The sequence below is a fragment of the Phocoena phocoena genome, chromosome 1 (assembly GCF_963924675.1).
Source record: "Phocoena phocoena chromosome 1, mPhoPho1.1, whole genome shotgun sequence".
In the NCBI taxonomy this organism is placed as follows: Eukaryota; Metazoa; Chordata; class Mammalia; order Artiodactyla; family Phocoenidae; genus Phocoena; species Phocoena phocoena.
Window position 1 is genome coordinate 22214441 of NC_089219.1, and position 25292 is coordinate 22239732.

General features: G+C 41.0%; 1 protein-coding gene across 1 annotated transcript in view; it reads left to right on the forward strand.

Annotated features, from left to right (window-relative positions):
• PHACTR4 (phosphatase and actin regulator 4) overlaps window positions 1-25292 on the forward strand; it is a 47348-nt gene that overhangs the window by 17830 nt on the left and 4226 nt on the right. The window contains exons 4-12 of the mRNA XM_065882286.1: window positions 6173-6337; window positions 7055-7450; window positions 11646-12249; window positions 13637-13824; window positions 14606-14759; window positions 20920-20975; window positions 22195-22256; window positions 23551-23688; window positions 24309-24385. Of these exons, the coding sequence (XP_065738358.1) occupies window positions 6173-6337; window positions 7055-7450; window positions 11646-12249; window positions 13637-13824; window positions 14606-14759; window positions 20920-20975; window positions 22195-22256; window positions 23551-23688; window positions 24309-24385 (1840 nt within the window). The remainder of the gene's footprint in view (window positions 1-6172; window positions 6338-7054; window positions 7451-11645; window positions 12250-13636; window positions 13825-14605; window positions 14760-20919; window positions 20976-22194; window positions 22257-23550; window positions 23689-24308; window positions 24386-25292) is intronic.

Below are 25292 nucleotides of genomic sequence, written 5' to 3' on the forward strand. Positions count from 1 at the left end.
GATGACCAACAACAAGAGTTGATGAGGGTATGAAATAAGTGGAATTCACATACACCTATTGATGCAAGTGTTAGAGTGGAAGAATCACCTTGAAAAAAAGTTTAGCATAATCTATGAAAGCTGGAGATATGTAAACCTATGTGCAGTCTTTGGTATATACGCAACAAAAATATGTATACGTGTGTATCAGGAGATATGTATAAATATGCTCATAGCAGCAATATTTATTAACAGTAGAGCAAAATTGGAAACAACCCAAATGTCCATCAATAGTAAAATATATACATAATTTGTGACACATTGATAAAATGAAATATTATATAGCAATGCAAACAAACTATACCTACATGCTTTAATGTGAATGTCATAAGTAATACTGAGCAATTGAAGTCAGTCATGAAAGAATATATATTGTATCATTTCTGTAAGTGTGAAGAAAAAACAGTGTTAGGGGAAAAAAAAATGAGTTTAGTGAGCTGTGTTAAGGAGAAAACTGGCCACCTCACAAAGAAAGGCCTAATGGCAGCAATGACTCTTACAAGATAGGAAATAATTAAAAGTTAAATGTGAGTTGAGACTGAGCTGAGGAATAAAAAGTTCTTCTTGCCCTTTTACTAATTTTTGCTTACAAATTCACTCCAAACATGCTTTTAAAAGATACTTTCTCCCAGTAAATGATCTAAAAAAGTGATTGTTTAGAAAAGTGGGTTGATTCTCCTGATTATCAAAAGAAAATGGAAACGAACTTTTTGGACTAAAGCTCAGGGGGTTTTAGTGAATGAACTGTTGAAATAAATGCCTTCAAAACAGAAAAAAAGGGACTTCCCTGGTGGCGCAGTGATTAAGACTCTGTGCTCCCAATGCAGGGGGCCTGGGTTCGATGCTTGCTCAGGGAACTAGATCCCACATGCATGCCGCAACTAAGGAGCCTGTGAGCCACAACTAAGGAGCCCACCTGCCGCAACTAAGACCCAGGGCAACCAAATAAATAAATATTTAAAAAAAAAAAAAAAGGAAAAACTGTTTGGAGATGCATGCTTATGTGGTTAAACTATAATAACACAAAGCAAGGATTATCATAAGAGTTAGGAGAGTGATTGATTGCTTTGTGTGGGAAGGAAAGGGATGTTACTAGGGAGAGAGAGAGGCTTCAGAGAGCTCTGAAAACATTTTATTTCCTAATGTCCATGATGATCACACAAGTGTTTTCCTTGTAATATGTCTTTGAAATTTACATTTCTATTTTGTACATTTTTCTCTACTGGCATTAAACTTGACAATGAAAAATACTAAATAATGATAAGATATTTCTATGGACTTCAGTGGCATACCATCTATATTTGATTTACTTTAAGAAGGCATTTTTTGTATAATTTTTAAAGATTACTTTCCATTTACGGTTATTACAAAATATTGGCTATATTCCCCATGTTGTACAATACATCCTTGAGCCTGTCTTACACTCAGTAGTTTGTACCTCCCACTCCCCCACCCCTTTATTGCATATAATTGGGCATATATTTTTTGTGGGAATGAAAATATCTAATGAAGAAAAAAATATTAAAACATAAATGAGAATAATTGATTTTTTTGTTTAAGGAATCTCAGCTTAGGGGGTAAACATAAGGGGTAAACCCCTTCCAATAATTGCCGCCTAATTTTCTGTATTAAAGTCCATTTTCTTGCTGAGGAATAAAAAAAGCTTCCTTCACCCTTCCTTCCAAGTACCTACCTTATCTGGCTGCGGTCTTTAACTCTGGAATTGCAGTTGAGTGGTTGGTGAAGGATCCTTAGGACAACCATTCTCTGTCTCTTTGTACATCCTCAGCTTTGTGCCACCTGCAGTACTGTGTCATTTACATTTTTTTTTTTTTAAATACCAGATTTGTCTCCAGGCCCATATTGCTGCCCCTAATATTTCTTGTTTGTCTGTCATAAAGATCATGTTTTGGGGCTTCCCTGGTGGCGCAGTGGTTGAGAGTCCGCCTGCCGATGCAGGGGACACGGGCTCGTGCCCCAGTCTGGGAAGATCCCACATGCCGCGGAGCAGCTGGGCCCGTGAGCCATGGCCGCTGAGCCTGCGCGTCCGGAGCCTGTCCTCCGCAACGGGAGAGGCCACAACAGTGAGAGGCCCGCGTAACGCATAAAAAAAAAAAAAAAAAAAGATCATGTTTTGGTATTTCAACACTCACTGCTGGTTTAATAATGTCAGGACTTTCTCTAATGTGTGACTTTTATGAAGCAGCTTATCAGAAGAGTAAGGCTGTAGTACATTGGTTGCATTTCATTTCTCTTCATTAGAATTACTTAGCATGAGACAAAATATGAAAGCCAAGTTTTTGTTTGTTTGTTTTTTGTGGTATGCGGGCCTCTCACTGTTGTGGCCTCTCCCGTTGCGGAGCACAGGCTCCGGACACGCAGGCTCAGCGGCCACGGCTCACAGGCCTAGCCGCTCCGTGGCATGTGGGATCTTCCCAGACCGGGGCACGAACCCGTGTCCCCTGCATTGGCAGGCGGACTCTCAACCACTGCGCCACCAGGGAAGCCCTGAAATCCAAATTTTAAAAATATATCCTTTGGTTAGTTGAAGAAAGGAACCAAACCGATGAAATACTATACTCTTTAGGTTTTGAACCATTTGAATATATTGCTTGTTTGCAAAATTTAATTAAATTATGTGTTTATTGTCTCAACTATATAAAAGCTTAAGTAGAAAAAACAAGCTTGAAGGAAAAATACTAAAATATTATTAGCATTGGTTATTTCTGGATGTTGGAATAGGAATGTAGGGGATTTTTTTCTTTCTATTTTTCTAAATTTTCATGAGTCTATTTGTTTTTTTACAGTAGGATACAAAAACTTCTAGGTATTTAGGTGGGTAACTACAGTTATAATGCCTCTGTTGCAACGTCTTTGGCCATTGTTTTTTGATAATAGCCATTCCTCACCCTATGCCCTTTCCTACCTCTCACCTTTCTTGCTCACTCACCAAACCTCATACATTACTTCTTTCTTGTTTTTCACCTTCATTCAGTCTTTTTTGCCATATACTTCCTATTGGCTCTTGATCCAAGTTGTTTTCAGCTTAGAAGCAAGCTCAGAGGTCCAATTGCTAAGTGAATTGTAGCCGTTGGACAAGATGTCCCTCTGCCAACCAGAGAACTGACCTAAACTGTACTCTGTAAGAAGAAACTAAGAGGACTTCCCTGGCAGCACAGTGGTTGAGAATCCGCCTGCCAATGCAGGGGACATGGGTTCGATCCCTGGCCCAGAAAGATCCCACATGCTGCGGAGCAGCTAAGCCCTTGAGCCACAACTACTGAGCCTGCACTCTAGAGCCCGCAAGCCAAGAGTACTGAGCCTGCGTGCCACAACTACTGAAGCCCGCACGCCTAGAGCCCATGCTCCACAACAAGAGAAGCCACTGCAATGAGAAGCCCACGCGCCGCAACGAAGAGTAGCCCCCACTAGCCGCAACTAGAGAAAGCCCGCGTGCAGCAACAAAGACCCAACACAGCCAAAAATAAATAAATAAATAAATAAAATTTTTTTTAAAAAAAGAAGAAACTAAGAGATGGGCCTCACAGCCTGGCTTACATATCTCCAGTTTAGGCTAAAAGCAGTATTTGAACCTTGCAGTTCTTTTCATACTCAGAGATGGCTTTTGGCTTGATTATGGTTCTGACTTGACTACATTATAAAATATGTAATGGATTTTCTGAGTTGGGGGTTGAGAGGCACTCATAGATGTTGAGGCCAGATTCTAATTCTATTCTATTCTGTTAGCATTTAGCACAAACCCTTTGCATTAAACATAAGAAGTTTGGGACTTCCCTGGTGGCACAGTGGTTAAGAATCCACCTGCCAATGCAGGGGACACGGGTTCAAGCCCTGGTCCGGGAAGATCCCACATGCCGTGGAGCAACTGAGCCTGTGCACCACAACTACTGAGCCTGCGCTCCAGAGCCCGCAAGCCACAACTATTGAGTCCACGTGCCACAACTACTGAAGCCCACACGTCACAACTACTGAAGCCCATGGGCCTAGAGCTCGTGCTCAGCAATAAGAGGAGCCACTGCAATGAGAAGCCCGCACACCACAATGAAGAGTAGCCCCAGCTTGCTGCAACTAGAGAAAGCCCGCGCACAGCAACAAAGACCCAACGCAGCTAAAAATAAATAAATGAATTTATTTTTTTTTAATATATGTATATATAAGAAGTTTTACTTCAAAGTAGACAATCCTGATTAAGTAACTTGCAAGATGACTGATCACTTTTGCTGGTATGTGCTGAGTAGAAACTAATTAATAATGTGTCTTTACCTTTCACTGTATGTTTTTTAAAAGTAGGGGCTTTGGGCTTTCCTAGTAGCACAGTGGTTAAGAATCTGCCTGTCAATGCAGGGGACATGGGTTCGAGCCCTGGTCCGGGAAGATTCCACGTGCCACTGAGCAACTAAGCCCGTGCACCACAACTACTGAGCCTGCGCTCTAGAGCCCGCGAGCTACAACTACTGAGCCCGCGTGCCACAACTACTGAAGCCCACGTGCCTAGAGCCCGTGCTTCGCAGCAGGAGAAGCCACTGCAATGAGAAGCCTGAGCACTGCAACAAAAGAGTAGCCCCCGCTCGCCGCAACTAGAGAAAGCCTGCACGCAGCAACGAAGACCCAATGCTGCCAAAAATAACTAAATAAATATTTTTTTAAAAAGAAAGAAAGTAGGGGCTTTGAAATGATTCATTGCTTTACATTCTAGAAAGTCCTGTTTTTGTTAAAGGTGCGCTATATTAACATAAGCAGTAACTTACAACATTTGCATAGTTGTTGTCATCTTGCCCCTTCCTCTGTTTTAAAATTTTAAAAATAGTTGTCAGAATACTTCCACTTTAGAAGTACATTTTTCATTCAGTGCTCATTTGCCTTAGACTTATACTACTTTTAGCCCAAGCTCCACCTCTTTCTGAGACTGTATGAAGAATGATACTGTCTAATCTCTTAGTAGGAAGTGGTGGGTTGGGGTGAGGGAGTCTGGTCTATGAGAACTCGAGGGACTAACTCAAGAGACACTAAAATGAAGAGTGTCTCCCTATGGAAAACAAAGAGAGTAACTAGAGAGCAAATAGTTCCAGTTCCCATGACACTAGGAGGTGAGACAGTTTTCAGTCTCTAACCTCAGTGTTTCAGTTCTCTCCTCCAAAGGAAACCTCAGCAGTAACTGGGAACACTTGTCTAATTCCTCCATAAAAGGATCTTGCCTACAAGTTTAATAGCGATGAGTGTTCATCCCAAAGCCTGCAGCCTAGTGATCATTCCTGCAGTTTAGCTTATAGGAATTAATCATGTGTACCGTGTTTTACCTTTGATGTGTCTATCAGTTCTCCCCCTTGCTGTCCACTCCTGATGCCCTCAGGCACCCTCTGCTATTTCTCACCTACATTCTGCTCGTTATTAGTTTTCCTATTCCAATCACTGCCTAATCCATCCTTCTCACAGCTCTCAGAATTAACTTTCTAAAAGACAGAGCAGATCATATCTCTCTCCTACTTTAATTCTTTGGCTTCCTGTTTCCTACAGGATTCAGTCCAGGCTCTTTTACATGGTGCTTGGCACCCTTCATAGCCTGGCTTTTGCTTGCCTTTCCATTCCTATTAACTTTTTCTTATGTGCATCTGTTCTCCTGCCAGGACAAACTAATTGTCAGTTCCCAAACATGTCGAATAATTTCACACCTTCATATATGCTATTTCTTCTTCCTACATGGTCTTTGCTCATCTTATCATCGAGTGGCAGGCTCCTACTCCTCCTTTAAGACTCAGTTTAGCTACGACTTTCTGTGAAGCTTTTCTAACCCCATTCCCACCCCCAAGAAAATTGTTTCTTCATTTGTACCATAGCACATCACTCATAATAGCTCTTAACATTTAGCATTGTAATTATTTGTGTGAAATAAATCTGTCTTATTCATGTAGCAAAGCACCCGGCACATAATAGACAATCAAATGTTTATTGGAAAAAGAGCTACTTATTTTCATTACTACTATAAAATCTAAATAATAAGCTAAAACAGGAAGAGGGTTGGATAAAGGGGATAAGAAAGGTTAGAAATTGCCAACTCTTCTCCCTACCTGACCACACCAGTCCATCAGTTTGCTCTTTCTTTTGGACCTTGCAGGTGGTGAGGATCCAGGGAAGTTGAGCCATGCCACGTTAAAGAATGGCCATACCACCCCCATAGGGAGTGCCAGATCTTCTAGTCCAGTCCAAGTAGAGGAAGAACCAAGAAGAATAGCAAATCTTAAGAAGCCTAGTCCAGAAGAGGACCCAAAGAAGCGACTAGGTAATTAACTCTGAATTTTTTGCGGTTCGTGGGCCTCTCACTGCTGTGGCCCCTCCCTTTGTGGAGCACAGGCTCCGGACGCGCAGGCCCAGCAGGCTTGGCTCACGGGCCCAGCCGCTCCGCGGCACATGGGATCCTCCCGGACCGGGGCACGAACCCGTGTCCCCTGCATCGGCAGGCGGACTCTCAACCACTGCGCCACCAGGGAAGCCCAACTCTGAATTTTTTAGTTTAAGAGCCATGGATCAGTTATTCTAATTTACTTCGGGGGTTTACAAGAGCCAGGGGAGAAATAAAATCCAGAGGGACTTCTGTTCTCCTCTAGCAGTTCCTCACCTAGTTGCCACTTTAAGTACAATTTATCCCCTCATTCTTGTATTCACAAAATACCTAACTGTGTGATTCTCAAGGACGGAAGAGGATATTAAATATCAGATAACTGTAGGACTTTTTCAAGCTACACATTCCTCCTCCTCCACCCAAGGGACCCTGTGTCCAGTTTCCTGGCTCTTGTATGAAGAATCACTACCATAACAAGTCTGTCTTATGATTGAGAAAGTGTCATATACCTTAAGTATGTTGAGGTTGGGAAACTTTGTCCGTAAACCAATCTATACATTAAATAATGGATGGAATTGACCATAAGCTATGGGTGTGTTAGCTTTTTCAGTCTGTCTTGTAACTCTTTCCTTTTAAATCACATCTGTTATTACACAGGCTCAACTGGAAACCAGCCTAATTCTGAAGCAGAGTCCATTCCTGAGAATGTACCCAAACAGCCTTTACTTCCCCCTAAAAGACACTTGTCCTCTTCTCACGAAGCAAATGAAGGGCAAGCAAAGGATGCCACTTCCTCTGGCAGCACAGCAAGACCACTCTCCTCCACGCCCACCACTGCCATCACCACAGCACCTGCTGCCACCACGGCTGCCACAAACCCAGCAAAAACTGTTAATTCCTCTGTCCCCCCTTCCCAAGCACCCAGGACTCTGCCTGCTTCTACTGCCAGCACTAACACTACTGCTACCCCGAGCCTCACTCATACAGTTCCTGCCAAGCAGCCCCCTATCCCTCCCCCTAAACCAGCTCACAGAAATAGCAACCCTGTCATTGGTAAGTAAATCTTTAGATTTCCATTGTTTGGGGTTTGGTTTGGTTTTAGACAGTTGTTTGGGTTTTTTTGCGGTACGCGGGCCTCTCACTGTTGTGGCCTTTCCCGTTGTGGAGCACAGGCTCCGGACGCGCAGGCTCAGCAGCCATGGCTCATGGGCCCAGCCGCTCTGCGGCATGTGGGATCTTCGCGGACCGGGGCACGAACCGGTGTCCCCTGCATCGGCAGGCGGACTCTCAACCACTGCGCCACCAGGGAAGCCCAAGACAGTTGTTTTATTGGATAACTGGTACAATATTGATTTGGTCTGTGAGAGAGTTCTCCATAGCTTGTCCTTATGAATGCCCTCAATATAGAAAAAAGCCTTGAAAATGAGGCAGATGGCTATAAATGGAAACAGTGGGGTTAAATATCACTAAAATTAGGTTCAAGTTTTGGGGGATTAATATTTATTTTCCTAAAACAATGTTTCTGAACTACTGTTTGTAGTTGGGGGACTGTACATGTGAAGACCACAATGGGTTTGATCTGCTTGGAGAAAAGGGTTTTTTCTTTAACCTACTTTAAACTGCCAATGCCTTCCTTCAGCATAAATCCAGTAGATAAAAAGGTGATTGTATAGGTGCCAGTGTAACTTGCGATTCAGTGTCTGGCATAGTACATTCATGGGGAACTTCAAAGATATTTAAATTATCCTGATAAAATCATGTTTTGTCTCAGGAGAGTTAAGAATGCTACTTTTAATAAAATAAGTGGTGGAAGAATGAAAGCAGGGAAGATAACCAGTAACTTTTTATTGGTTTAGTAAATTTTTTATATTTACCTGAATATATTATAGTATATTTAGGTCAGTTTTCCTTATATAAATTTAGAGGAATTTTAAGAAGGGGAGGAAAGGAAAAAAGGTAGTTTTTCAAGAAAAATGATATTAGGCTTAGTACTGCTTAAAGTTTTTGTTAATGATTGGAGAAACAAAAAGTGTGCTCATCAAATGGCTAATTAACCAAATTGTATGGAGTGACTAGAACCTTGAAAAACAGGCTTAGAATTCATTGTGACTATAGCAGGTTGGAGGAGCTTGATAAAAACAGGATGAAGGTTATTATTATTATTATCACTACCTTGGATGGATAGTGCTGTGTTGACTTATCTCTGAGGACTGAGGAGCTTTCATATACTTGTTTTCAAAACCTTGTGAAGTTTTATCTATTTTATCTATTATATAGTTAGGGCAATAAGAATGTGAAGAAGTTGTGATTGACTCAGCTTGCAGTTAGTGAAAGATAGAAACCAAACACAGCCTTTTCAACTCTGGAGTACAGACCTCTGTCCTGTATACTTGTGTTCTCAACCTGTTGTCTAAACAGGGGTTCTCATCATGGTCACCTAGAGGGCTTGTTAAAACACAGAGTGCTGGGCTCTGCCCTTAGAGTTTCCAATTCAGTAAGTCTGGGGTAGTGCCTGAGAATTTGCATTTCTAATGAGTTCCCAGATGATGCTGATGCTCTGTATGTGGGGACCACACATCAAGAACCACTGCTCTAAACCAGTAGTACTCCACCTTTTCAGGGTAAGACAATATTTAAAAATGATAATATGTGTACTGTATCCTGGGCTAAACTGCGGAGGCCACTCTTGGCCTCAGGTGAATAGCCCAAAGCAGTAGGCCCTGTGACTGAGGGACCAGCATCAGTCCACAAGTGGTCCTCAGCAGAAAGAGAAAAATAGGATAGTTCACAGTTTTTATTAAGGTTAAGTAGACTTGATTTAAAGAACTATCCTTTAGGGAGTTCCCTGCTGGCCTAGTAGTTGGGATTCCGAGCTTTCACTGCCGTGGCCTGGGTTTAATCCCTGGTCGAGGAGCTGAGATCCCACAAGCTGCACGACATAGCCCCAAAAAAATAAATAAATAAAAGGACTATCCTTTATTCTGAAATTATGGACCTTCCTAATTCTTTGGTGTTAAAAGACCATTTCTTCCATGAAGGGGTTATGTTCATAAGTGGTTTACTGAATATCAAGCCTTAGTTGAGGGAATTCACTGGCAGTCCAGTGGTTAAGGTGCCATGTTTCCACTGCTGGGAACCTGGGTTCAATCCCTGGCTGAGAACTAAGATCCCACAAGCCACGCAGCACGGCCAAAAAAAAAAAGAAGCCTTAGTTGAAAATAATAAAAATTGACAACCTGAGATTGGTTGAGGATCTTTTTAATAGTATTGGTCCATGAAACCCAAACATTTGGAAACCAATGTTTAGACATTGCTGTGTCTACTAACGGGCATAATAGTATTAGGACTAATTAGTAGTGTTGGGACTAAGGAAGGACCACCATAAATAACTGAACAGATGAAGGGAATTTGTAACCCCTCCAATGAACATTTTGTCATCTTTCCCACGGAACTACAGCCAAATGCCATTGGGTATTTGTACCAGAGGGTATGTGTACCAGAGGTCATTTCCTTTACTTTTCAGGTATATGTTTTCCATAAATTACCAAAGGCAATTTACTTTATCAATTCAAATGTTAAAATACTCAAATTTCGTCTTGTCAGGGGTGGGTTTTGTTGTAGATGGAATAGCTAACCACTGTTTTTAGACAGACAGCAAAAATCCAGTCTACCAAAAAATACCTTTTATTGATCCTGAAATTAACATTTTTCGAATCCTTTTTTATATGTGTATGCAGTATTTTTCTAGAAGGACCTTTTAAATTTTTACTTATGAAGAATGACATTAAAGCATTATCAGATTAGCTAGACTTTTACTTTGAATGCTGCCAATGGAATGGGATTTAGTGCAGTTAAATTTTTAATTTAGGGAAACTTGAAGTGTTGCTCTCTAGGTAAGACATATAAAACCTTTGAAAACAAGTGAGGGGTTTGCGTAGAGGGTTGGAGGTTGGTAACCGAGAGAACTACTATTTAATTATTTTGCAAGGTTGACCTTTTGTGATGTGTTGATCCACTTCTTTTTTTTTTTTTTGCGGTATGCGGGCCTCTCACTGTTGCAGCCTCTCCCGTTGCGGAGCACAGGCTCCGGACGCGCAGGCTCAGCAGCCATGGCTCACGGGCCTAGCCGCTCCGCGGCATGTGGAATCTTCCCGGACCGGGGCACGAACCCGTGTCCCCTGCATCGGCAGGCGGACTCTCAACCACTGCGCCACCAGGGAAGCCCGATCCACTTCTTAAAAGCCATTTGGAGCTCTCCAAAGGGACTTTGTGGAATCAACACCTGAGACGTTGTGGGCTTTGGGGGATCACATAGGGATATATACTGTCATGATACAGGGTAGGGGCCTCTCATCTAGTAAATATGTATTGAGGACCCACTATGTGCCAGGCACTGTGCCCCACCCTGTGAATATGCTGATAGAGACAAGGGGTGCCCTGTTGTCAAGGAGCCCATAGGGTAGTGAAGAGTGGAGATGACAGATTGGACATAAAGGACAAGAAGAGGTGTGGACACTAGTAAGAAACAAAGTCAGTGGGATCCAGATGATGGAGCCTCATAATGAGTCCTAGGAACTAGCTGAGTCCTTACCAGTTTGTAGTATGATCTTGGGCAAGTCACGTAACTTCTGTGGCCTCAGTTTTTGCTTCTGTAAAATGGTAAAGATGATCTCTTGTATAAGAAGAATATGAAGTTAAGGATAGAAAAGCACCTTGCTTTCTTCAAAGGCCTCTGCGTTTGCTATAAAAATCCAAGATATCATTGATAGTTTAATAATAAAGTGCTCTGATATCTAGATATCATTATTTATCAGTATATGGTAACAATGCCTGATAGTGTTTGTTTTTTTGTTTCAATCTGCATGTTTAAATTTTTTAATGGAGTACTGTTAGACAAAAGAATTTACTAGCCACATTTTTTTTGTTTTTTTCATATTAACTTTATCTACACCAAGATCAAGTCATAAAAAATTGTCATGTCTATTATCATAGTAAAGAAGTAAGAAGTTTCTCATCAAAATATTAAGGTAGTGGTCTTCCTACACCTCTGTACATTTATTAGGGCTTCTATATATTTAAATATTAATTTTGTTTCAGGATTAGATAGCTAGGGAATGGCAAAGCCATGAAATGGTATAATTTGCCCGAAAGATTAAGACTGAGCCTAGCTCTAATTCTAGGCCCTGGGCTGGCCCCTCAAAGCACTGTAAAGCCATCTTAAACTGAGGTGTTGCTTTCTCTTTTCCAGCTGAACTATCCCAAGCAATAAACAGTGGTACGTTGTTATCAAAGCTGTCCCCACCTTTACCACCTAAGAGAGGCGTTCCATCAACTTTGGTACCCACCTCAGAGTCTGCTGCTGCCACTGCCACCACCACAAAAGCACCAAGTGATCAGAAAGAGAAGAGCACATGCTCTGTGGGCTCCGAACCCCTGCTGATGATCCCCCCTACCGCCCCATCCCCCCCACTGCCTACTCATATACCTCCAGAACCCCCTCGGTCCCCTCCATTCCCTGCTAAGACTTTTCAAGTTGTGCCAGAAAATGAGTTTCCACCTTCCTTAGACCTACCCCAGGAGGTTCCCCAGCAGGAAAGTCAGAAAAGGGAAGTACCCAAGAGGATGTTGGACCACAGCTTTGGGGAGCCCCATGTACCCTCTAGGCTGCCCCAAGTCCCACTGCATATCCGAATCCAGCAGGCCCTGACCAGCCCACTCCCCATGACTCCTCCCTTGGAAGGCTCTCATAGAGCTCATTCATTGCTCTTCGAGAACAGTGACAACTTTTCTGAGGACAGCAGTACCCTGGGTCGGACCAGGTCACTTCCCATCACTATTGAAATGCTGAAAGTGTGAGTGCCTTTAAAGCTTGCTTCTTGTTCCCTCTTTACTGTAGCTAGTCCTTCTTGGAAAAAATTAGTTATAGAGAGAAAATGTGAATAAATTTAAATTAAGAAGAATACTCAACAAATAGGACATGTTCTTGAATTTGAACTTTTACTCTCCTGATTTCTATAACATTGTTTCCATGGCAGAAATTTCCATGATGATACAAAAATTACAAACTTCTGTACTTGAAAATTAAAATCACTATGTATTTTTATATGATATACGGGAAGCAGTGTAACATGGTGCTTATGAACATTGACCTTGGAGTAAGATGGCTCTGGGTTCAAATCCCAGCTCTGCCTCTGATTTACTAGCGTGCAGTAGTGTATGTTACTTAATCTTCCTGCTCTTCAGTTGTCTAACCTGTAAACAGAAATAATACCTACCTCATAGGCTTGCGAGAATGAAATTAGACAAATCTGAAAGCTCTAGTGCCTGGCACAGAACCTGGTAGAGAGAGACAGAGAGAAGCCTAGAGAAAAAGAAGGGAGCTCTGAAAGATAGCTCAGTATTTCAGCCCCACAGACTGAAACTGCTCATCTTTTCTCTCCCTCATCTGTCCCCAAACACTCAATCTGTTCACAGTAGCATTGGTACTTATACCTATTTTGTCTGTCTTTTCAAAATTCAGACAAATTGTGACTGAAGATTAACACTTCTTGGCAAGTTGGAAATTTGTCTTACTAATAACTAAAAGAATTGTTATAGAGTTGTTGCAGTATCCTACTTTTTGGTTTTTTTGCCATAATCTTTTGTACTTCCTGGTATTATTTACTTTGCATCCTGGAAGGAGACAGTTTAGGAATTTGAAGTAGACTAGGTCATAGTTTTATGCCTCCAGAGTGTAAAGCAAAGAAGTTAGTTTTCATCCGTACTTCTCTTTGCTTCCTTGGTTTAGGAAATGGGTTAAATATTTTTATTGAGTATCTTCCATGAGCCAAGTACTGTGTTAGATGCTGTGTGATCTTCTCATTCAATCAGACCAAGGCAAACTTGCATTTTATGTATTGATCATCAGGGCCCTATGTGCAAGACACTAGTGCATTCTAGAATTTGTCTATTTCATTCTCAGAACAAGCCAACAAGGTAGGTATCATTCACATTTACAGAAAAATTAAATAACTTAACAAGCTAGTAAATAAGTTGTAGATCTGGGATTTGAACCCAGAGCCCTTTAGATTAATAGCTGCTAAAAAGTTTCTTAGCAAGAATGTAAAAATTAAGGGAAATAACTATAAATTATTTCATTTATGGACTTTTTCATGGTTATTCAGTAGTTTGCCTTGCAAATCAGTTATTCTTTATGTCTCTGAAAGGAAAACGTAAAATGTAATTATGTTAATTTGTTAGTCCAGACGATGAAGAAGAGGAGGAGCAGATCCACATATTTGCATTCGATGCAGATGTAGCATCTACCTCAGTCATTCCTAAACTACCGCAGTGTCTGCAGGAGGAAGAAGAAGGGAAAGAGAGTGACTCTGATTCAGAAGGTCCTATTCAATACCGAGATGAAGAGGATGAAGATGAAAGCCATCATAGTAAGAAAGGGAGGGAAAGAGAAGGAGAAAGTTCTCTTACAGATAAAGCTGTGTGCTGGTCTTAGCAAGTGTTAAGATGCATGGAAGCAGGCACCCTCTCCCATCGAATCGTCTGGCTGACTGCTCTTGGAAGGCTCTGTGAAAGACTCTTGTCCCTGCTGTTCCCATTGTTATAAAAAGCCAGTGAGAGGGAGCCCAGTAGGTTGAGTCAATCAGTTTTTTATGTGTTTGGTTTTGATTTGAAAATTATTTACCTTGATGGTGTTAAAGAATGTGGAGTAAAGGAAAGTTGGTATTTGGGCTTTGTGGGAAAGACAAAAATGATGCACTCCTTCAGCCTAGTGAGCTTCCTGTGTTCATGGGGCAAAGAAAAAAAACATGTTCATGTACACACATCTGTGAATAATAGAATCCTGATTCCTAAAAGTGGAAAGCAGCTTTAAGAGTAGGAACCTTATGAGGTGTGTTAGCGCAAATGCCTCTGTGTTGTAATTCAGAGGCTGTCCCCTGCTTAGACCATCCCTCCTCTAGCAACTCTTATTAAGAAGAAAAATGTAGACAGAGAACTGGTAGAAGGGAAAAGATATTTTTAGCCCGTCTGAGGCCATCTGCTAAAAAGATTTTTAGATGTCCTCAGCTTTACCCCCACCTCTCTGTTAGGTGGATCATCAGAGGCCAGCTAGAAAGCTGGGATTATGATATTGTTTATTCAGACTCTTACCTAGCTCCAGGTGAGGCTGAGCTTTAAGCTCCTACATGTTTTTCTTTCCCTTGTACAAAGGTGCTCTGGCCAACAAAGTGAAGAGGAAAGACACACTGGCAATGAAGTTGAACCACAGACCCAGTGAACCTGAAATGAACGTGAATTCTTGGCCTCGAAAAAGCAAAGAGGAGTGGAATGAAATACGGCACCAGATTGGGAACACGCTCATCCGGTAGGCCTTTTCTTAGAATAGATTGATTTGATTTGATTATGCCAGTACATGTCTTAGAGATGGACTTTGTGGTGGAGCATGCAGGTATCTTTATTTTTTTAATTTTAGAAATCGCATAATTTTTTAAAATACATGTTGTACACAGATGGGTATCTTCTAAGAGTTTGGAAATTAAGGAACTAGATGGCTCTCAGAGCTTTAAACCATGAGATAGATCTCACAGCTTTACACCATAAGATAAACATAAGTATGTTTTTTTTTAAGTTTCTAAGGATTTAGGTGGCTCCCAGGACAGCAAGCCTCTTCTGGCTTGCTCAACCATGAGGTGCCAGCCCAGTTAAAAATCACACACATAATTTCCATTGTATCTATTTCACATGTTCCATGTAACTGCCTTCTTTCAACCTGTTAGTATATTTTTCAAGTCAGCTGGAACCAAAAGCATAGAGAGACTGGATGCAGGCCAGCTTCCTGCATATGTACTACACGTAGAGTCTAGGTATACAGACAAGTGTTTGCCCACCTCAGATGTTCCTCTCGGAAAGTGGAACTCCTGGTGTATTCCTTACTAACAATTAAATAAGGATGCCTGTTAATTAAAATATATTTTCCTCTCCTACCTCAGACACCTGGCTTTGCTGATGGCAATCTTAATGCAGAACTGTGGCCCTCTGAGTGTCAGCAAGAGACCATCAAGATTAGGAATTAGTTAAGAATGGGGATCTTTTTTTCTTTTAGTTTTATTGAGATACATTTGACATACAGCACTGTATAAGTTTAAGGTATAGAGCATAATGATTTGACTTGCATACATCATGAAATGATGACCACAATAAGCTTAATGAACATCCATCGTCTCCTATAGATACAAAATAAAAGAAACAGGAAAAAAAAGGTATTTTCCTTGTGATGAGAACTCTTAGGCTTTACTCTTTTAACAACTTTGATATATAACATACATGTTAATTATATTAATCATGTTGTACATTACATCCCTAGTACGTATGTATTTTATAACTGGAAGTTTGTACCTTTTGACCACCTTCATCCAGTTCCCCCTGTCCACCCCCTGCCTCTGGTAACCACAGATCTGATCTCTTTTTCTGAGTTTGTTTGTTTGGTTTTTGGAGTATAATAGACCTACAATACTATATTAGTTCCTGGTGCACAACATAGTGGTTTGATATTTCTATACATTGCAAAATGATTACCACAATAAGTCTAGTTACCATCTGTCACCATACAAAGATATTACATTATTGTTGACTATATTCCCACACTGTATATTTCATCCAAGAATGAGGATCTTTAATAATAGATTCCTTGGGCTTCCCTGGTGGTGCAGTGGTTGAGAGTCTGCCTGCCAATGCAGGGGACACGGGTTCGTGCCCTGGTCCGGGAAGATCCCACATGCCATGGAGCAGCTGGGCCCGTGAGCCATGGCCGCTGAGCCTGCGCGTCCGGAGCCTGTGCTTCGCAACGGGAGTGACAGGCCCGCGTACCGCCAAAAACAATAATAATAATAGATTCCTTTTGCTTTATTGCAATGCTAGTTGCTCGTCTTTGAGTGTTTTTTCCCAGGTCATAATCGTCTTAGAAGAGCTTGTTGGACACTAGCAATGAATAGTCTAAAATTAAAATGTAGAAATACAAGAGATTAACATTTACAATAGCAATTTACAATACCATCAAAACTCTTTAAATACCTGTGATTAAACCTGATGAAAGATTGTGTAAGACCTATGCACTGAAAAGTATAAAATAATGCTGAAGAAAGTAAAGAAGACCTAAATATATGGAGACAAATAACATATTCATGGATCAGAAGTCTCAGTATTATCAAGACATCAGTAGATTTAATGCAGTTCCAATCAAAATACCCCCAGTAGGCTTTAATTGACAAACTGATTCTAAAATTGTTACAGAAATATAAAGCAACTGTGAAAAAGAACAGGACTGGAGGACTAACACTGTCTTATTTTAAGACATATTATAAAGCTAAAGTAACCTAAACAGTATGGTATTGATGTAAAGGCAGGATAGACAAAGAAGTCAGTGGAACAGAAGAGAGAGCCCAGAAATAGACCACCCATATATGTGCAACTCATTTATGACAAAGGTACAAAGACAATTTCATTGAGAAGGGATGGTCTTTTCAATAAATGGTCCTGGCACAAAAATAACTTCAATTCATTCAGTGTATCATATAAAAAATTAACTCAAAATGGATCATAGACTTAAATAGGAGAGCTAAAACTGTAAAATTTCTAGAATATGGGTTAAAGAAAGATTTCATAGATATGATCTCAAAGCATGGTTCTTAAGAGAAAAACATTGGTAAATTGCACTTCATCAAAATGAAAATTTTTTGTTCTGTGAAAGACACTGTTTAAAAATAAAAAAGTAAAAATAAGCCACAAACTGGGAGAAAAATATTTGCAAACCATGTATCTGATAAAGGTCTTATATCTAGAATATATGAAGAACTCTCCAAACTCAGTAAGAAACAACCCACTTTTTAAACGGTGGGGGAAGCAAGGACTTCCCTGTTGATCCAGTGGGTAAGACTCTGCCCTCCCAATGCAGGGGGCCCGGCATGTGGAAGATCCCACATGCAGCACAGTAACTAAGCCCATGTGCCACCACTACTGAGCCTGCGCTCTAGAGCTGCGTGCCACAGCTACTGAAGCCCACGCACCTAGAGCCGGTGCTCTGCAGCAAGAGAAGCTACTGCAATAAGAAACCCGCACACTGCAATGAAGAGTATCCCCCGCTCGCCGCAACTAGAGAAAGCCGGCGCACAGCAACGAAGACCCAATGCAGCCAAAAATAAATAAGTAAACAAATAAATTTATTTTAAAAAATAAAATAAAATAAATAATAAAAGACTGATAATATTAAGAGTTGCTGGGGCTTCCCTGGTGGCGCAGTGGTTGAGAGTCTGCCTGCTAATGCAGGGGACACGGGTTCAAGCCCTGGTCTGGGAGGATCCCACATGCCACGTAGCAACTAGGCCCATGAGCCACAACTACTGAGCCTGCGCGTCTGGAGCCTGTGCTACGCAACAAGAGAGGCCACCATAGTGAGAGGCCCGCGCACTGCGATGAAGAGTGGCCCCCGCTTGCCACAACTAGAGAAAGGCCTTGCACAGAAACGGAAACCCCACACAGCAAAAATAAATAAATAAAAATTAATTTTAAAAAAGAGTAGCTGAGGATGAGGCCCAGCTGTATTCTCACATGGTGGTAAAATAGACTGGGAGTGTAAAATAGACTACTTTGGAAAACAATTTGTAAGTTTCTTTAAAAAAATCAAACAACATATGATCTAGCCATTCCATTATTTCTAATGGTCCCCCAAAATAGAAACAAGCTAAATGTCCATCAAAACATAAATGGATGAATATGAACATAGTCCTGTGATGGAATACTACAGAGTAGTAAACAGGAATGAACTATTTATAATGCCACTACTTGGGTGGATCTCAGTAATTATCCTGAGTGAAAGAAGCTAGACAAAAAAAGAGTACATACTGTATGATTTTATATAAAATTTTAGAAAATGAAAACTAATTTATAGTTACATAAAACAGATCAGTGGCTGCCTCGGGGCAGGGTGGTTGAGAGTAAATAAAGCAGATGAGTGTTTGCTTGGAGGCAGGGAGATAGAGATTACAAAGGAAATGAAATTTTGTCAGGGAGGTTGTAGTGGGTAGAGTTGTATGTTCCAAAATAAATCCTAATCTCTGGTACCTTTGAATGTGACCTTATTTGGACAGAGGGTCTGTGTAGATATAATCAACTTAAGATGAGGTCATACTGGATTAGGTAGGCTCTAATCCAATGACTGGTGTCCTCATAAGAGGAGGGAAATTGGGATGGATAGACACAGACACACACACAGAGAACCCTGTGTGACTAAGGCAGATACTGGAATGATGCATCTACAAGCCAAAGAACGCCAAGGACTGCTGGCAACCACCAGAATCTCGGAGAGAGGCATGGAACAAATTCTCCCTCTGAACCTTCAGAAGGAACCAACCTTTCTAACACCTTGATTGTGGACTTCTGGACTTCAGAGCTGTGAGAGAATAAATGTCTGTTATAAGCCATTCACTTTGTAGTAATTTGTTACAGCAGCCCTAGGAAATCAGTCCAAGGGTGATAGACATGTTCCTTACCATGACTGTGGTTATGATTTTTTTTTTTTTTAAGATTTTTACCCTGAGGAGCTAAATCGTTTAATGCACTCTTTTTTTTTAATATATTTATTCATTTACTTATTTTATTTTTGGCTGCTGTGTTGGGTCACCATTGCTGTGTGCAGGCTTTCTCTAGTTGTGGCGAGCGGGGGCTACTCTTCATTGTGGTGTGCAGGCTTCTCGTTGCTGTGGCTTCTCTTTGTTGCAGAGCACGGGCTCTAGGCACGCAGGCTTCAGTAGTTGTGGCACACAGGCTCCATAGTTGTGGCTCACGGGCTCTAGAGCTCAGGCTCAGTAGTTGTGGCGCACGGGCTTAGTTGCTCCGCGGTATGTGGGATATTCCCAGACCAGGGCTCAAACCCGTGTCCCCTACATTGACAGGCAGATTCCTAACCTCTGCGCCACCAGGGAAGTCCTGGTGATGATTTTATAGGGACATACCTATGTCAAAATATCAAATCATGCAATTTATTGTATGTCACTTATACCTTCGTAAAGCTGTGGTGGTGTTTTTTTTAATGAACACTGAAAAAAGAAACGCTTTGAAATACATAAAGTTGTAAATTGTATATAAAATGGGGGTGGGAGTTTTCCATGCAACTAAAGAGTTTCTAGCACACAGTTCAAATACTGTCAGAGCTATACGTTAAAAGTAAGAAATGAAGAACTTTCTGATTCTAGAAATGACAAGTTGTCATTGGTGAATAACATCTCAGAACTGGGAATGAGATGAGAAACTTCATCAGATATTTCAGAGAGGACTGAAATTAAAATCATAGGTTTTACAGAATATAACTCCAAAAGAGACAACTTTAAATTCCAGTAGTTCCTAAAACACTGGTTTAAAAATCAAAAGAGAGGCTTCCCTGGTGGCGCAGTGGTCGAGAGTCCACCTGCCGATGCAGGGGACACGGGTTCGTGCCCTGGTCCGGGAAGATCCCACATGCCGTGGAGCGGCTGGGCCCGTGGGCCATGGCCGCTGGGCCTGCGCGTCCGGAGCCTGTGCTCCGCAGCGGGAGAGGCCACAACAGTGAGAGGCCCACGTACCGCAAAAAAAAAAAAAAAGAAGAATCCACCTCCCAACGCAAGAGACATGGGTTCGAGCCCTGGTCTGGGAAGATCCCACATGCCACGGAGCAACTAAGCCCGTGTGCCACAACTACTGAGCCCACGTGCCACAACTACTGAAGCCTGCGCACCCTAGAGCCCACGCTCTGCAACAAGAGAAGCCACTGCAATAAGAAGCCTGTGCACCACAACAAAGAGTAGACCCCGCTCGCCGCAATTAGAAAAAACCCGCTTGCAGCAATGAAGACCCAACACAGCCAAAAATAAATAAATAAATTTATTAAATAAATAAATCAAAAGAGGACTTCCCTGGCGGTCCAGTGGTTAAGACTCCACGCTTCCAATGCGGGGGGCGCAGGTTCAGTCCCTGGTTGAGGAAGTAAGATCCCACATGCTGCACAGCCAAAAAAAAATAAAACAAAATAAATAAAATAAAAAGAGGAACATCAGAGTCATATGGGAAGCATTATACACACACACACACACACACACACACACACACACACACAGTCTCATTCTGGTTTCCTAAATGAGAATTTTTATTAATATCTTTGAGGATCTGTGTTAACCCATATGCTGAAGGAGCAAATCTGTTTGGTTGCCACCAGAACAGTCCAAATCTTCATTTTACACATGAGTAACTCAAGGTCTAACTGAGCTTTTTTGTGGTGATAGGGCTTGCTGGCATCAAAGCTAGAACTAGAATCCTGGCCTCCTGTTTGCTTGTACAATTCCTTTTTATGTTGTAATATCTGTATTAACACTTTCAGTGTGAAAAGTGTTTTATAAACACTTTTCATAAGGTGTTTCAAAAGTGTTTCATAAACAGATCTTTATAAACAGGACCGGGAGACTTAACATTGACAATATTCTTATTTATCTCCTTTTTAGACGACTGAGTCAAAGACCAACACCAGAAGAACTAGAACAACGAAACATACTACAACGTGAGTCCAGCTATGGAAATGAAGTTGTATAGATTTTCTTTGTGTGTTTCTGACTTTAATATACATGACAGAAAAGAGAAGCATTTTTCAACAAGAGCCAAGGAGAGAGTATTCTAGCCAAGGAAGGAGTATTCATACTTTTTACCCCTGAAGGAACATAGTTCCCCCCAAGCTTCCTTTACAAGATATCATTATGATATTGTTTAGTGTACTGGGATACTCCAGAAAATTGTATTTTAATTTTCTCATAGTATCCTGCACCTACCTTGGGCATTTGAGAGGTTTTGACAGCGTGTGCTGCCCAACTTTTCTCTGCCTTAAGAGAGGTAAGGTAGTGGTTGTATATTTGGAGTGGACCTTCCTATTCCTAGTGTCTGAGAGCTGGGACCCAGAACAAGTCTCAAATGCAGCGGTTGTTCTGCCTTTTTCATCTCTTAAGGCTTTCATACCTCCGGAGTCAGAAAATAGGACCATGTATTTAATTTGCTTTCTGTTTATGTAAATGACTAACTGAAATAGCATTCTAATCCAGTACAGATTTATTTTTCCCGATTATAGGGTGAAATTTGTCCTTAAATACCTCCACAGTGAAGAGGATTAGGCTTCATAGGGTTACAAGTGTGGGAGCCTTTATAGACTTATCATGTGAAACCTAGTGTGAGCTCTATTCTCCATTGTTAGTGGTTACTCTTGAGCAAAGGTCTGCGAAGTTTTTCTTCCAGGGCACATAGTAAATATTTTCAACTTTGCAGGCCAAAGAGCACAAGGAAGCTATTATGTAGGTACTTATCAAACCATTCAAAATGTAACCATTTAAAAATGTAAAGGCCATTCTTAGCTCATGGGCAGGAAAAGTACAGGCAGCTGGCCAGATTTGATACCATAGTTGGCTGACCCATGCTCTTAAGTATTTGACTACACCAGTTGACAAGAAAATTGTCTTGATTAACCAGTCCCAAAGTAAGTATTTTATTCTGACTTGGAGCCTATAAGAAATATCTGTGTATGGGACTTCCCTGGCAGTCCAGTGGTTAAGACTCCAGGCTTCCACTGTAGTGGGCCTGGGTTCAATCCCTGGTCAGGGAACTAAGATCCTACATGTCATGGAGTGCGGCCAAAAAAAAAAAAAAAAGAAATATCTGTGTGTAATTACTGAAACGTTTGATATGCAGATTGCCGTTTTGAAGTAATATTTTTTGTTTGTGCCTGTCAACGGTAGCTAAAAATGAAGCTGATCGTCAGGCAGAAAAACGAGAGATTAAACGTCGGCTCACTAGAAAGGTACACTGTCTCAGTCTGTCCACTCACTGTGTGTCTTGTATTTGAATGACCTATTTGACTGGAAAGAAATAAATTTGACTTGAATTGCCATAGACTGCTGTGAAAATAGAACACGATGAAAATACAGAAAACACAGCATTATAAGAACTTTTTTTCCCCATTTTTACTGTTTAAAGAAAGCCTGGCACAAGAAGGTGCTCAATAAATGTTTGCACAAGTTTTGACCTTTTATTTGGTAGACCTGGGATTTTGGTGTAGACTATAAAAGCTGTTGATGTATGGAAACGGTAACAGGAGGAGCGTGTAGAATTCAATTTTGCAAGGCAAACTGGTGGTTTTCTAAACAGAGAAAGAACTGAACTTGACCCTTAGTAACACCTGAAAAGTATGAAAAACCAAATAGGATTTTCTCATTGGTCCCAAATCAGTTAGGGTAGAATCTTTTCTGTACCAAACTTGTGTTAACCCTTAAACTCTGGGATTAAGCCCTTTTTCCTTTCCCTCCCTCCATAATAGTTGGTAATTACCTCCTGTAGATTCTTGGAGTTGGTCTGAGTTCTCTAGACATTTCTTAAAATGTATAAGAATCCCCAGGAGAGCAAGGAATCTAGGCATTTTCCTCCTGATTTTTCCCACTTCTCCCCTTCCCCAGGACCAGAGGAATTATCCTTGATAGATTGGGGGTGGCTAGAGGCCATCACTGGACTTAATGCCTTCAGATTGAGCAAGTTACCTGATTGTTCAACCTTAAATCATGATTTGTTACAGAATCTGATATCTTGGGCATTATTCATGGTGAAAGGAAATTCACCCTTAATATTACCCATTAATAGATATTGCTTTCATATTAAATGTATTCACTTTCTAATGTATTAGATATGAATTTGTAGCCCTGACCCTTTTGCTACCCAAAATGTGGTCCATGGAGCAGAAGCATTGGCATCACCTAGAGTTTGTAAGAGATGCAGAATCTCAGGCCCCACCCCAGATCTGCTTAGTCAGAATCTACACTTTAACCACATCCCCAAATGGTTTGTATGCATGTTGAAGTTTGAGAAGCACTGGTTATACTGGTTTATAGCAATGGTTCTCTGTCTTGGCTGTGCACTGTGGAGCTTAAAGAAACAAACAAACAATCTCCTGATACCCAGAATCTCTGAAGATGGACCCAGGGATCAGTCACGTTTAAAGGTCCCCAGCTGATTCCGATGAAGCTCTGCGTTAGAGGCAGTTTGAATGCATGATTGATGCCTAACTCCTGGCATAGTGAACTGAGAGCCTCCATTTCTTTCAGCTCAGTCAAAGGCCAACTGTGGCTGAACTACTTGCCAGGAAGATTCTGAGGTTTAATGAATACGTGGAGGTAACAGATGCTCATGATTATGACCGGCGAGCTGACAAACCTTGGACCAAACTGACCCCTGCTGACAAGGTGTCTGTTGTCTGTCTGTCTCTCTTTCTTTATTTGAAGGGTACAAGACATTAACTAGAAGGGGGAACCATAACAAAATTTCTTCTTCTCGTATAATGTTAAATATCTAAGGTACAAAATACCAAGATGTACCAACCAAAACTTTATACTAATGACTTCACCACCACCACCAAAACTGAAACAGAAGAAAATTCCTGCTACATCACAGAGTACAAAATCTGGAAATACAACACATTTTTAAACAGTGGTTATGTTTGGTTGGAGGGAGTTTGGATGGTATATTTTAGTAATTACCCATATTTCACTTTTATAGCAGGAAAAGTACTTTTACATGCTGTGGAAGCTATAAAAAGTACAATATCTCTTTGGAGGTCTTCAAGTGTTTCGATTTAACTGGAGATTTCAGGTTTATTATGAGATGAAGGGTGTCAGGAAAGGCGATATGCATCAGGCTCAGAGCTTCACTCAATGTGTTGACCTGGCTTCCTCCCTCCCTCTGGGCTGCCTTCCGGGGGTCGCAGTCACTCACAGAGTTAAGCACAGTAGAGACTAGATGGCAGATACACTGCTGTACTCTAGCAGACAGAAGATGCTGAAGCGTTTTTGTTTCTACTCTGCAGGCCGCCATAAGAAAAGAATTAAATGAATTTAAGAGCTCAGAGATGGAAGTTCATGAGGAGAGCAAACATTTTACACGGTAAGACCCAAATACTGTGAGCTAAGTAGAGCTCCACCAAAAAGCAAATGTAGCAGAGTTGTTCAGCTAGGAAGAACTCTAATGACATAGTTAAAAGAACAACACTCAGTGTTAATTGCAAGAAGACTACGTTAAGAGAAACAGATGAGAACTAAGAGGCATAGTTCATGCCTTATTGAGTATGGCATTTTATGTATATTATTTAATCCTTGCAGCAAACATACCAGGTGTGTTCATATCCCCATTTTCTTGATGAGGAAGTAGATTCAAAAAGGTTAAGTAACGTGCTTGACTTGCACAACCAGGATGTGGGGAAAGGAATGAAAGACTAAAAGCCACTGGGTGCTCTCTTCTCTGCACTTCACTGTCCCAGGTTATGGATGAGGAACTGTTGCTGAGCTAGACAACAGCCTGCCCTCTCTGGTTTCAGTCCTTTCTAGCACACTTGATCTTACCAATTTAGTGTATAAACATCATGAAACAAGCCAAGAAGCATTTTGATTTGGAATTACTGTTGTGATTAAGGACCCAGCCCATACCTAAAGACTCAGCGAGCCACAAATGGAATCAGTGAAAGTATCTAGGTGACTCCCAGAACATTTATAAAAGGAAGCTAAATGAAAGAAGTTATAATGAAAATTACAGTTTGCTGTTAAAAAAAAAAAAGGAAGAAGCAAAATTGGAAATAAAATATTGTTAAACATTTTTTCGATCACGGTACAGACAAATGGTTATTTTAACTACAGAATTTTTTTTGTACTGAACTCTGACAGGATTAGAGAAGGCAGATTCTTTGAACAATAGTAACACCATTCAGGGTGCTGTAATATGAACTCAAATAACAAACCATACTTGCCAGCAAGGAGATTATAGTCTAATCCAGGAAGAGACCTATGTACCACTGTGT